This window comes from Scomber scombrus, chromosome 20, assembly GCF_963691925.1.
Source record: "Scomber scombrus chromosome 20, fScoSco1.1, whole genome shotgun sequence".
NCBI lineage: Eukaryota > Metazoa > Chordata > Actinopteri > Scombriformes > Scombridae > Scomber > Scomber scombrus.
The window spans coordinates 1,675,523-1,690,276 of NC_084989.1; the positions used below are offsets into that span (position 1 = coordinate 1,675,523).

The following is a 14,754-nucleotide window of genomic DNA, read 5'->3' on the forward strand; positions in this document are numbered from 1 at the left end:
ATCCACGAACAATTTGAGACCTTAAACAACAACAGAAAGCTTCCATACCTGCTGGGTGAAGTACAGCAATGTGCAAAAATAGCAGCCAGATTTGTAAACTGCTGTGACCATAGAAGGACGTCCAGCAGGTAGGAAGGACAGACCTAGACCATCTCCTCCTGCTGGACAGTCCCTAACCCTAACCCTCTAAGTCATTTACCATGTATATATTTTCTTTTTCTTAAGCCTTTGTACAGTGAAAGCCCAATTTTCCAATTTAATTATAATTATTTTATTCCTGTATTATCTCTTTAGACATTTATCTACTGTTTTGTTTTTTGTTTTTGTTGCTTTATGTCACACTTGCTTTGGCAATGTAAACGTATGTTTCCCATGCCAATAAAGCCCTATTGAATTGAATTGAATTGAAATTGAGAGGGAGTGTGTGAGAGAGTGTGAGAGAGAGAGACAGAAAGAGTGTGAAAGAGTGTGAGAGAGAGTGAGAAAGAGTGAGAGAGTGAGAGAGCTTAATATCAACTGCATGTATATATGTATGTATGTATGTGTATGTATGTATGTATGTATGCATGCATGTATGTGTGTGTATATATGTATGTATGTATGTATGTATGCATGTATGTGTGTGTATATATGTATGTATGTATGCATGTATGTGTGTGTATATATGTATGTATGTATGTATGTATGCATGTATGTGTGTGTATATATGTATGTATGTATGTATGCATGTATGTGTATGTATGTATGCATGTATGTGTGTGTATGTATGTATGTATGTATGCATGTATGTGTATGTATGTATGTATGTATGTATGCATGTATGTGTGTATGCATGTATGTATGTATGTATGTATGTATGTATGTATGTATGTATGTATGCATGTATGTATGCATGTATGTGTATGTATGTATTTATGTATGCATGTATGTGTGTGTATGTATGTATGTATGTATGTATGTATGTATGCATGTATGCATGTATGTGTATGTATGTATGCATGTATGCATGTATGTATGTGTATGTATGTATGTATGTATGTATGTGTGTGTGTGTGCGTTTCTGACCTGTGCAGTGAGGAAGAGTTTGAAGTGCTGGCTGAAGGACAGGATGGGATGCTCAGAGATCTTGTTGACGAAGCGGTGCAGAGCTTTCTTCCTGGTCTCAATGAAGTCGTCATTGAAGCGCTCCACCATGCCTTTCATCACAAACTTCTCAGGCAGAGGCTGAGGAGAGATTCGTACATGCTGCTCAGTCAGAGAGTCAAACAAAACCAGTGTACTGTGATGCTGATGCAGTTCCACACATTCAGCACGCTGTCACTTCCCTTTCTTACAGAGAAGTAATGAGTGGATGATGTAGAACTGAGAAACTAGTAAGAACGCGTCTACCTACTCTCTTCCTGTTAGTGCTATTTTGGCTTCTTTAATTTTGAACCACATTGTAAGGCAGACATTACACATAAAGCATTGTGATTTAAAAGTGTTAATACTGGGTTTAAAATCATCTCAGATATGTTTAGATGATATGTGTGATTAAGACAAGTTAAGAAAAAGACAAATGGTGTAATGAAATCATCCAGATCAGGACATGATGGATTCAGCATGAATACATAAAAATGCTCACATGTATTATAAACATCTTTTATGAAAAGAAAAGTGCACTAAATATTATACTGGCCATGCTGTGAAATGTATTCATTCTGAGGGCAACAATAACAGCTAATAATGACAAAACTGTGTAGAAACTGTGCCTCAGCTTCTCTATCCTGAGCTGTGAGATAGATCTTCAATCAAACACTACTCATGTGGTTCACATTATAAATCAATGTTTGAATATAAAAATAAAGGATATCAAAACTGACTGTAGAATTATTCATTTAAAGCCTTTTTTTGTCTTTTTCCTTTTCTCTATCTTTTTTTGTCACCTCTATTGTCAACACTTCCTCTACCATGAAAATATGTAATGTGTTTACCCTTAACTACAAAATATATAGGACCATTTTTAAGACCATTTCTTTAGTTTTATTTGAACAGGCCCTGCTACTTGTCACCAATAATGTCATTAGAATCCCATGTAATAATAATAAGAATATTTCATCATTAAATGAATATGTTTGAAGTCTGTGCAAGTTGGTTTTCATATTGTACAGCAATTAATGACAACCTAAGGAGTCTAAAACAGTGCAGTGTACTGTGGAAAATGGTTGACTGTGATGTTAAGTATGTGTGACCTGTGGTTAAATCATTCAAAAACACTGTTATGGTCCACAAGGGAGAAATATTCCAAAAGGAAAATTGGTGCTTTTGTAAAAAGAATAAAATAATAAAATAAAATATTTCAAATACCACATTGATTTCCTTCCAACCTTTAATATGAGATGTGAAGTGACTGCAGCAGCCCACAAATGAGCAGAGCAGATGATGTAGTGCACGGATACATACATGGACGATGAGTGTTGGGTGGCTTTCTTCCAGTCTACTTCGGAGCCACAGGAAGTCTTGGTAGCGCCGGCGTACCTCATACTCACTGGAGTCAAACTCACTCCGTGTGGTCTGGAGAGAAGAAGCCCAAATCACTACAGAACACACACTGTTTCCACATACATTATACCTGCTGCTGTTTAGATGTTACACAGACTTGACACTGTATTCATCAAACGTCTCAGAAACTCTTCTTGGAATTGTACTGAAAGTTCAACTGGAACTAAAACACTCGTATCTCAGAGTAGGACTGAGACTGAGAACGTTGTTGTCGCAAAGTAAAACTTATGATGCAGAGATTTTATCTGTACAGATAAGTCATATCGGTAAATAGTAGGTATCAAATTACATTGTCCTCAGTTAAATAGGTTGACTTAGCTCACTTCACAAAAGCAGTTCCAGTGCTGGTGCTAGGCTGGTGCTGGGGGAGCATGTCTATGTTCCCACAGCTCTATGTTCCCACATTTCTAAGAGATTATTAACATTTAGACCCTATTTTCCCACAGCCACAGACATGTGGGGTGTCCTGGTACCTCTGTAAGGCTACGAGTGAAAGTCCCTCATGAGAAATAATTTACAAATGAAGCACTGGAGCGGGCACAATGCTGTCCTGATTGGTCCGTCTTTTTGCGCTCGCAAGATCAGGTAGACCAGGCTTTTCTCCTCATTGGGTTGACCAATCCATCTGATACGGCACAGCGCATGGGCTTTGAGCCAGGGACTTATGGAGCACAAATTTAAAACATTTAAATGTTGAAGTTCTATCCAATCTGCTAATGCCCGACTATCATGCTGTAGACCGGGGTTTGTTTCCCACTTGGGCCGTAAAGATTCACGTGCCGTAGACCCGGACGAGTGCTGGGAAAATTTTGGGGGGTGAATGAAATGGATGCAGTTGTAAAATATAACCCTAACCCTGTGGGAACATAGGGCCTAATTTTGAAGAAAAAAAAGTTAGAAATGTGGGAACATTGGGCTGTGGGAACATAGAGCTGTGAGAACATAGGGCCTAATTTTGAAAAAAAAAGTAAAAGTCTAAGTAATGTGGGAACATAGAGCTGACCCCTGTGCTGGTGCCGGTTGCCAGTCGGTTCAACTGCAAACCAGCTGAGAACCAATTTATTTTCCACTGCTCGGTGGTTAGGGAGCCACGTCATTACGTCACTGTATATGTCACTTACGTTGCTGCTTTCACATATAGACTCGCGCCAATACCGATGGCAGACTATGCAGCTGTTGCTCCTGGCTCTACGAGGCTTAATTGGCATCCAAACACGTCAGATACAACATATTTGTGCTGCTGGACAGGATTGAGATGGTTATGTTAGCCTTTGTTGTAAGCTAACGTTAGCCGGCAGAGCACAGCTAACTCACAACGCAAATGTGTTGAGTTTCACCATCAGTCAAATGTTCAAGGGATAATTCACTCTTTATCTATTCACCACTATGCGGTCTTGTTTGTTGTGGTTGGTGTCAATAACCCCGCCCCCTAACGTAAGCGGTTCTTTCTTCTAGCCCAGCAAAGAACTGGTGCCACTCTGGAGCCAGTTTTTCTGGCCAAGAGCCGGTTCTTTGTCTGTCGAAACAGGAAAACCAATTCCAAATTAAGCACTGGCCCAGAACCAACACTTGAACTGCTATGGTGGAACAGGGGTATGGGAGGATGCAGGTCTAGATCGCTTCTTTTCACTTGTGTTCCACAAGGATCTGTTCTTTCCCCCCATCCCGTTTTACCCCCTAGCTCTTACTTGGATGTAGGGCAGTGCAGTAGAACTCAAATTCACCACAAATTCACTTGTTGTAGCTGCTGGGGCAGTGGGCCAATCACAAAGTGAATTCAATTGAAGAACACTTGCGTTGATTGGCTGTGAGCAAGTCCATATAAATAGTCATATTTTCTAGCTCTGGGTGCAAAAAGGATTGATTAAAAGGTATCATTTTGATTTTGATACTATTTGGTATCGATATATTTCGGTCGATACCTTAAGCATATCGAGTACCGATACTCAGCCCTCGTCATCAGCACACATGGAGTGTTTTTTCATTGCTATGCTGGTGATACCCAGCTGTACATCAAAACTGCCCCAAGCCCTTTTGTTGCCATGTCAGGCCTCAGCACCTAACTTAATGATTCAGTCTTCCACCAAACCTACCAACCAAATCCCCCTTCCCTCCTCAGTCACTAATATACAATGACCATATAAGACATCTATGCAAAACCTTTGTCTACCATCTCAAAACAATTCTAAACTCTAAAAACAAACATGCTTTTCTCTTATGTTTTAGTGTGTTTACAAATATATAATATGATCTTCATCTGTAAGGTGAGGAGTGTGTCTTGGTCATACTATGGTTCAGTGATAACATCCTAACACAGCAGTCTCTCCTACAGTATGTGACAGAAGTGCTGATCACACTGGACTACATCTGAAGCAGCATCACAGTCTGCTGCACTTTAACAGATCTCACCAGGATATGGTTCTAGCGCTGAGAGCAGAGTACTAACACATGCTAAACTAAGTTTTCAACATATTTTCAGGCTTCTCCATTTCCATTACAATTCGGTTTGCAGTTAGGCCTTGGTGGGTTCAGTTTCTTGGCAGGCCAGACCTTTGTCTCATGTCATTACCCATCTTTCTCTATTCCATCATCTCCTGTCAGCTAACAAATAAAGACACAACATGCCTACAATAGAATGCCTAATATTCTACTTGCATAGTAAAGAATGTAAGTAAATATAGGCAAGAAGACTGTGTCTGTGAGAATTTTCAACAGTGGTATACCCAGTATGTCTTTGACAAATTTAAGTAAACATGGGCAAGCCGATGATTTGGCCTAAGAAGTACTATAAAAAGGAAGTATCCCGGTTAGTCCTATCTAATGACATGGCTTACAATGTTTATAGTAGAGCTGTGCTGTTTGTTCTTTCATAACTTCTCACTGAATGGTACACAAATGAATGAATCAGCACTTTATCTGATGAGCCGTATGATCAGTCACCGCTGTTTTTCATTGTGAGGACCTAGGCTTCTGTGGAGAAAGAAAGTGTTCTCCTCAGTGGAACAGTTCCATCCAGCACAATGCCAGCTTTTACATGAGGTCATTGTCATCAAAAGTTCTTGCAACAACTCTTTTCTTATGATTGTCTCTGACTAATCTCTATGTTCTGGCAGCTCCAGACAGTTAGAACACCTCTGGAGCTCACCTAATTATCAGAAAAGTGTGAAGGGATTTTCAGAAGTTTTTACAGGTGTTGGGAAGAACTACTGCATATGTGTACAACATTTTGTGAAGCTTTTCCAGTGTCAGTTCGGGCTAAAGACTACAAGTTTGAAAATGAAAGAATCTGGGGGTGTGGAGTTAGAGAGAAGTCCCTGCTGGAGGCTAGCAGCTTCAGACTACATTCATTTCTACTAGCATAACACACCTAAACAGGTGACTGAACTGAACCATGGTCAAGTTCTGACAAGTTTTGAACAGTTCAGACTTCCTTTCAGATTTCCTACACAGACTCTTGATGAGTACAGTCCCAGTTGGGTTTTTTTTTTTTATGTAAAAATGGGTCAAATCAATAAAGCCCCCCTCCACCCAAAAATGTGTTTTTCTTCTTGTTCCTTCAGTTGAATGTTTGAGCTGGAGGGTACCTTTAAAACATTGCATGAATACGAACATGTGAGACTCACCTTGGTCACCACTCTGTACATGATAAAGGTCTCGATGGCAGTGACATGGCTCTCTGGGTTGTCAACGGTGATGAAGAGGTCTTTGATGTTGGCGTCCTGCGGTTCCTCGTCCTCTTCCAGTCGGTACTGGTTGACCATGGAGCTGGGAGAGTTGGGCATTGGACCTCCATCTGCCAGTGATGTGTTCTGCTCCAACGAGACAATGTTACTGTTAACCCATAGTGACACCAGCTCTCTACTGTCCAAACTACAACTACTTCATGTATAGGGCTGGTTATCGTTTAAAAATTACAATACCAGTCCCAATCCAAGTACCCTTAAAGTGATACTGATACTAATTGAGTACCTTATACTATACCCATCATCATTGTATCATGCTGGTTAACACTGCTGTACGATCCCCTTTGCTTTAAAAAAATATTTCGGCCAACATTTTTTTTACTCAGTAGTATATTATTGAGAGTTATCACTTAAAACCAAAAATATCAACCTCATGATGGACAAGAAGTCAAAAGTCCAGAAATACTTGTATTTATACTGCAGTTGCCATCTGTACACAATTCGATGACAGTTCCAGTCTGGACCAACAAATAACTGTTACTCACATCTCTTGACTTGTCACTTTAATAAGAACAGAAGTATAAAAGTTTATCACCTGCTATAATGGTCACCACTATGACTGTATCCAGATACATAAGTGGGTAACTTGTACGCTTAAATGAACATATGTTATCATTGTAGAAGACTGGGAGGGTTTTCTGAAGTTGGGATTTTCAGCAGTGATACATCCAGGCTGTCTTTGACGACTAACTCTGCACGCCATCTGGAGCCTGTGGGCGCATTTTTCAATTTGCAAACCTCTCCAGATGGTGTGTGGGATAAGAGCTCCACTGAGGAGAAATATGCTCAGTAAAAAAAATTTTAAAAAATAAAATAAAAAGTTTGGAAAGGATTAATTGTAAATTAATCCATCCACCTCTCTCACACACAGACAGTCCAGTCAATAATACAGAGTGAGAGTGTTGCTACTGTTAGAACTGAGCTGTCAACTCTACAACAGTGACATAACCTTTGATTTGTGGATAACCAATATTCTGAACAACCAAAGAGGTCAAAGATCAGCAGAAACAAAACTCATACAGCTTCAAGAAATGTTCATTTGACCAAAATTATGATCATCTATTATGTATAAAATGAATATCATCTTCAGCACTCCACCTAGTGGTTAACTCGGGCTATGTTACCATTTCAGATACATTACTTGCATGATCTGATAGGTGTTTTTTGTTAGTTAGTTATAGTTGGTTTAGTTAGTTATAGCTAATTCTAATTATTAAATGCCCAGTGTAGTTTACTGTTTCAGTGCACTGATGTCATTTTATACAATAAAGTTTATTGTCAAATGGTAAAATATGTCTTCATTACATATCTTTGTCACAAACGTTTTTTTTAAGTGATCATTGCAAAAAACTGTATGTTTATGTATATATTCTTCAATTATAAATTTATTGGGTTATATATTGATATCGGAACTCAGTAGTTTAGTTACGTTTTCAAAAAGGAAGTTGGTTATTATTGTTAACAGAAAATCCACCACAAATTCACACTGTTACTACTTATTTTGAATTTATGGGAGGAAACAAATATTCAGCTGACTTTAAATTTTTCACCTCACAGCAGCAGCTGTACTGTGTGTGAGCTTCAGTGGGAAGCAGAGGCCTTTTCACAGTGGACTTTGTGTTGTCACATTCAAATGATCCAGTTTATGCAAACAGCAGTGAAGCATGAGCATCAGTGTGCTGATTGCAGGTCTGTTTCCTGTAAAAACAGCTGAGAAGCTGCTGAGGTCAGCAGAGGGCCGGAGCCACGCCTCCCCCGCTCCAAACTACAGTACAGTGACAACAAACGTGATGCCTTCTCTCTCACAGATAGTTTACGTATCATTTGACCATGCATATGCTGCAGGGAGCGCTTACTCTGCCTGCTTTTTCCAGGAACCATAAACAAACTATAATAGGAACCACAGTATACATGCACTAACAGCCAAAATACATTAAATCATACAAACTTCTCTGTGATGAACTCGCCACAAGATTGGTTGTTATGGTAATAGCCTGAGGGGGCAATGAAGCAGCAGGAAGGAAGTTTATGTGTACCACAAATGTCATCATATACGTATGTTACATTAAACAGCATGTGAGACTACCTGAGCCACAACTCTTATTCACAGAAGAATGTGCTCGGTTGTTATAGTAACTGTGTTCATGTGTTTCAGGCAAAAGCTCCTGGCTGCATTCATTTCATTTAATGACATGTTTCACTAGGACTGGATGAGATGTGGCATCAGGACTCACAGAGAGACCGGATCCAAAAACTACAACAGCTTCGTCTCAGTAACAATTCAGAGTGGCAGAATGAGAGCTAAAATCATGAAAATTTAAATCATGATAAGAATATGATGTCCAGTATTGAAAATAGTTTTTTTCTTATTACATCGTCTATGTAATTCTGTTTGAAGTCATCTTCAACCACGGTTAGGTCTACGTCAGCATCAGTACTGTTGCTATGGTTACCTTGCAGTTTCATTTAATGTATGTCAAACGCTGATTTAGAATTGTGGTTGACTTTTTTTTTTTTCCTTTCGAGATGTCTTCATATAACAAACAACTGTGAGCCAATCAGTGAGTGACTGTTGCAGTAGATCATGTATCAAGTGGTTCAGACTGAAACATCTCAACAGCTACAGGATACAATGTTAGAGGATGTTGTTCAGACATTGTTGGTTCCTGTTTTAGTGATCTGACATTTCCTCCAGAGCCACCATGAGCTTTGTGAGTTTTAGTAGAAAGTCTCAACAGCTGCTGGATGGATTGCTCTAAAATTTGGCTAACATTCATGTTCCCTCTGTATGAACTGTAATCACTTTTCATCTAGTGCCATCATCAAGGCAACATTTAAAGGGCCTAAATAAACATTGAAACCTGTTTTTCTTTCTGTAATCATTCTGTCTTCATAATGTACTTACAATGGAAGTGATGGAGGATAAAATCCACAGTCCTCCTTCTGTGTAAAAGTTGATCTGAAGCTAATATGAAGCTTCAGCCGTCCAAATGAGGCAAATCAAGTCTTCTATGTTTCAGTGTTTTTAGTGGCAAACCCTAACCCTAACCCTCTTTATGTTACTATACTTCCACCACAGCTCAACAGGGAAACACTAAGAGGGAATTTGATGCTAAAAAGACTGTAAATGTGTCAGATATCACTTGATATGACTAACTCACACTGATGAAGCTCAATAGAAGCTGATCATCTACTTTATAATGACTGTGTGGACACACTGTGGATACAGTCCTCCATCACTTCCATTGAAAGCACATTTTCAGATGTTGTAATAGTCAGTATGAACAGGAGGAATGATTACAGAGAGGTAAACCTCTTTACTGTTCATATGAACACCTGACTGCTGCTTTGAGACACTTGAAAAATTGTGAACCCTTCCTTTAAGCTGGTAAACATTCTAGAGCTGCTAGGCTGGCTGTTGGTGTTTAATACTATGATATTTCTGAACTCTCTATGCATTACAAAGCTGTTCTTTATGTCTGTAATCAGTGTGGAGCTGCAGTGATGTTAATTAACTCTCTCTATCACTGTCTGGAAAAATGAACCATTAACTAACACTGACATTCATTCACTGAATATGTTTATGAGCATCATATTCCACAGTTCAGTGATCTAATGAGACTATGTCAGATGTTGTGTCTCTGTTAGTCAGACTGTTATAAAGCAGTAGAAATGATTTGGGTATATGCTTCATATACATTATAATGATTGTTCATTGTTCTCAGCCTCTCTACAGTGAGCTGGTCAGCAGGTTGCACCACCCTCTGCTCCATACAGTGATTCTCCTGACCTAGATCTGTACTGAACACATTTATAAATACACTTTTTTGACTTTTATTATATTACCATTATGTCAGTTATGCAGAATGAGCATCACGCCACATGTTAAAAACTCATTATCCATCATCCACAGTACTGATCAAACATGACTGGACACTGATTCAGCATCAGGTACACTGTAAGTATGAATTTTATAACATCTCATACACATTTATCTGTTATTCATATCATGTTGTTTTTACCCTCTAAAGCAGGGTGTATCTCATTAGTATAGAATGAACACAGCAGCAGTCATTCATTCATTTAAGTAAGTGGGTCATAGATCAGTCAGTAGATCAATCTGACAGGAAATATATTTGCTTCTGTTTTACATCATCATAAACTCAATATATGTCCATTTCAGCCTTTTAGAGTCTTGGGGCTGATTTCAAGAACAAGTTTAGTCCAAGACTAGACTCGTTTCTCAATGGGTATCTTCACAAAGCCTTGTCTTTAGTCTGGGACTAGTCTTAACTCTGTCTCATAAACTGGAGCTTGGTTAGACTAAGTCAGCTTTGCCTCTGACAAACTATAATGGGATTTTTTTCACCATTTTTAATTCATACAAAATAACCATCAGAATGATCAATAATCAATGTGATTATTAGTTACATCGCTATTTGACACACCTGTTTACAAACTACTTCCTGTTAAAAAAAAGGGAAGTTTAGAACCACAGAGAGAACAACCTGTTAGTGTAGAGCTTCAATAGTCAACATTAGTTTCATTTGAACATGATCACAATGTTTCTAAGCTCAGCTGAGTACATTCACCAGACTGATACATGAGATACACGCAGTGAGCAGCAGGTCTGACATGTGTTCATGGGAGAGGTGAGAGGAGTATGGTCAGACTGGGTTCATGTAGAACTTTAAAGATCTTTAAGAAGAAGAACCACAGCAGCAGAAGACACAGCAGGATGGATTATTTAAATAGTTGCAGAAGTCAACTCATCTGGTGGAGCTATTTGTTCTATGAAAAGAAAACTGAATCTTTTTGGCATGTGGACCAAGAAAGACATTTCCTGCTGTTTTCTAGGTCAAATAACTAATCCATTCATTAAGAACATGTTCAACAGATGAATTGACAATGAAAATAATTGCTAGTTCTGATTAATCATTTCTGCTTTAGACGTTAGTTTAAGATGTGATTTTATTGTGATGTAACATCCTCAACCATCAGCAGCTTTCTAACAAAGTCTGCTTCCTGTACTCTCTGACTGATCACAGGTCAGCTGATATTACAAACCAGTCACTCACCTGCTCCACAGGTAACACAGTCACACGGCTGCACACTGCACGCTTTATATTCATGATATGTGGGAAAGTTGCACTTCTCTTTCTGTTTAACTGAACTTCTCTCAGTTCTCTCATGAACACGCATGTGAGTGTAGTACATTTAACTGTATGGCTAAATGACAGTATGTTATCTCCAGTCACTGATGAAGGCTAGTTTCATTTGATCATTATTATTATTATTATTATTATTATTATTATTATTATTATTATAACAGTATAAGCTCTATCTACATCTTCTCTACCTTTTGAAATGAATGTGTGGATCAACATTTCCTATGTGTGACTCATGTGATCAGCTCCTCTGTGACTGCTGATTTAAACAACAGTGACTTTACAAGTAGTTACACACTTTATAAAACTTTAAAATCATTGTGGGGAAAATCATTTGGAACACAACTATGTGTCCAAATGGCGACAATAAACTCACTTTACTTTCATGCAAAGAGTGTCACACCAGACATCATTCAAAAAATGTCCCATTTAACAGCAGTCTCTATTATGAGCGCATCACATGACCTATAAAACACCACTCTGAAGAATGATAACATTTTTAAAAAAGAAGTTTGATTCGGCATCTATATGATGCATCAATAAGCTTTCAATCCATACTTTTCACTTCAAATTCGAGATCAAGTTGTTTGCTTGAAGCAGGTTTAACAGGTGAAATCTACTGCAATCCACTGCAAGTGCTGATTGCTGTAAAAGAGTTCAACCGAATTGAAAAACAGAACATTTAGATGAGTTAAATATAAAAATGAGTTTTCTATCTGGTGCAAAACTTTGAAACTAAGCAAACAAACATTAAATTGACAGAAATCTGAAGGGAGTTTGGTGTTAGTCTGGTAAAAAAGCTGTAAAAGCAGAAGGGACTGTCGGGTCCTAAGGTCAGCTCATCAGCTGATTCCTCCTCTACGTCACTGAGAGTTGAGACTGGCGCCACACACACAGTCACAGCATACAGTAGTGTGTGTTCTTCTTCATGCTAAAGGTAAAGCAGCTAACTTGTGTCACACAGGAGTCACATCGATCCACGTAGCAAGAAAAGCAGAGGTGCTGTTAGAAGATTTACAGGAAGTGACTTCTTTACCTTGGTGAACACCTCCAGGTCTTCGTCTTCGTCCAGGTCCAACATGTGTCCTGAGAAGTCCGCAGGGACCGTCTGTCCACTCATCTCTCTCTCCAGCTTCCTCAATGAACTGAGATAGACATGAGAGGTAAACTTCTCCACAACTTCAGAGCAGCGTAAAGACACCGAGATTGAGGAGGAACATCACTTCCTGTACTCACTTTCACAATAAAGCTCATTGAAGCGCATTGACTGTAATCACCTGAAGACTCCTCACCTGTGTTGTAGAACAGGTTTTACACAGATTGGATGACTAACATTAAACAAGCATAAAACATACATAGATGTTTTTGTTTTATTTTTCAACTGTAGCCAACAAAGTGTTGACAGGAGGCATGCTGAGGCATGCTGGGAAATATACAGTGAGATTAAGTTCAAAAATGAAATGAGTGTTTTCAAGTTTTATTTATTTTTTTATCTATTTTTTAGATTTATAAAAATGTGTTTGTTGTATTTTTTATTTATTTATCTGTTTGTTGTTGTTGGGGTTTTTTCAAAAATGTATTAAGATTAGATTTCCATCATCATGTGTTATGTATTAAACAACCGTTGTGTCATTTTGAGTCAAACATGTTGTGACATGTTGGTTTCACCACATACACAGTATCATCATCTGATATCTAATGTTTGTCTACTTTCTTTCTATTTGAACTTTGTACATGTTTCACTTTGAAAGGTTCACATGTGTGTGACAGTGTGTGCCAGCATCTCTTTAATATTCCATTTAATAATTTGAAGCAAAACATCATTATAAATCCATTAATTTTCTCAAAGTACATTTTGGTATTAATCTATATATGTGATCATTTCACATTCATTCTAATCATTCAAACTTCTTAATCGGATTTTATTTTTACTAGCTGGTGACTTGATTTTGTATGTAGTCTGTGGCTTCTGTGTGTTATTTTAATATATTTAATCGATCCATTAGATATTTATTATGCTCTGCTGCAGGTGTACGTATATTTTTGCTCACTGTTTTGTTGTTTTTTTTCACATGGAACTATGTGTTTGCAGCTATATTTTGGTTTTGTTTTGGCGATCAACAGGATACTTCCGGTGTGGTCTTGCTGATGATTGCGTCACTTGACGCAGCTGACATGCTGAGCGCGCAGATGCGGAAGGATCAGAGAAATCACTCCCTTCATGATTCAGCTGGAGGAAGAGAAAGAGGACAGGACTGCTTACTGAGCACTTTAACTTTTCCAGCAGAGTCAAAGCAGAGAACATGAGCCGTGCCAGACGTTTACATGGAAACACTAGTGGAAGAAATAATGATGAATAAAGAATGTGTGTTACAGTAAAGAATGTCCTGCAGGCCACAACTCTGCTGTCACAAATACTCACAGCTGTTCCTGCACAAGTTACTGAGCTTTAAAAAAGAGTCAAATTCTTAATCAGTTTTACCGGCCAACTATGTTGACAAGCAATACATTTATTTACAGCAAAACAAAGATCAACACACTTCTATCTTAAGTAAGAAAAGAAGACTACAATAATGTTTAAAGCAATCAGAGTACCTCGCAATACATTCCATGAGCTGACAGCATTCCTTTATTCAGAGCTAAACAGAAAACCAAGACATCAGTTCATTTACAAGATATTTGGACAGCAACAGTGTACATCCAGTCATTTATAAGGTCAACTTTCTACATGAACTCATACAAGTTTTATAAGCAATAAAAGTGTCAGCAACCACAAAATGATGAAGTTTTCTCTCAGTTTGCAATAAGATCATCTGAGCTTCTGAATGACTTCAAATCATGTTTTTATATCATAAAGTTAACTGAATGAAGTTCAGCAAGTAAAGTGAAATACCATCAACTCTGGACTCAACATGTCATCCCAGCTATACTTAACTAGACACGGAACTACAAAGTGTATTTTCAGGTCAATGTAAAAATTACAATATAACATTAATCACTCAGAAATATGTGATTTAATCAGACTTTATTGCATCACTCTATAAAACAGTGTTCACTGCTCTGAAGTTTTTTATTACATTTGATTTATCTTCAATTTAACCAGAAAGGTTCCATTGAGATACATTATCCCCCTGGCAGGGGGTCCTGGTCACTATGGCAGCAGGAATAAAAAAAGAAAAAAGGTTTTATATAAAATGACACACGAGGACAAACAGACTGCACATTCTGATGAGACAAATATGTGTAATGTGTGTTGGACATGGTGTATGCTTTTATACATCCATCTGGTTGGTGCAGTTAAA

At 38.2% G+C, this 14,754-nt stretch overlaps 1 protein-coding gene across 3 annotated transcripts in view; it reads right to left on the minus strand.

Annotated features, from left to right (window-relative positions):
- Positions 1–12,638, minus strand: part of snx7 (sorting nexin 7) — a 53,005-nt gene extending 40,367 nt beyond the window's left edge. For 2 of the 3 annotated variants that reach the window (XM_062441740.1, XM_062441739.1), the window contains exons 1-4: positions 12,489–12,638; positions 6,165–6,353; positions 2,443–2,553; positions 1,066–1,224 (exon numbers count right to left, since the gene is read on the minus strand). In XM_062441740.1, coding sequence (XP_062297724.1) covers positions 1,066–1,224; positions 2,443–2,553; positions 6,165–6,353; positions 12,489–12,572 — 543 coding nt within the window. In that variant the 5' untranslated portion in view covers positions 12,573–12,638. The remainder of the gene's footprint in view (positions 1–1,065; positions 1,225–2,442; positions 2,554–6,164; positions 6,354–12,488) is intronic. The other variant, XM_062441741.1, reaches the window with a different exon arrangement.
- Between the last annotated feature and the right edge of the window lie 2,116 nt (positions 12,639–14,754).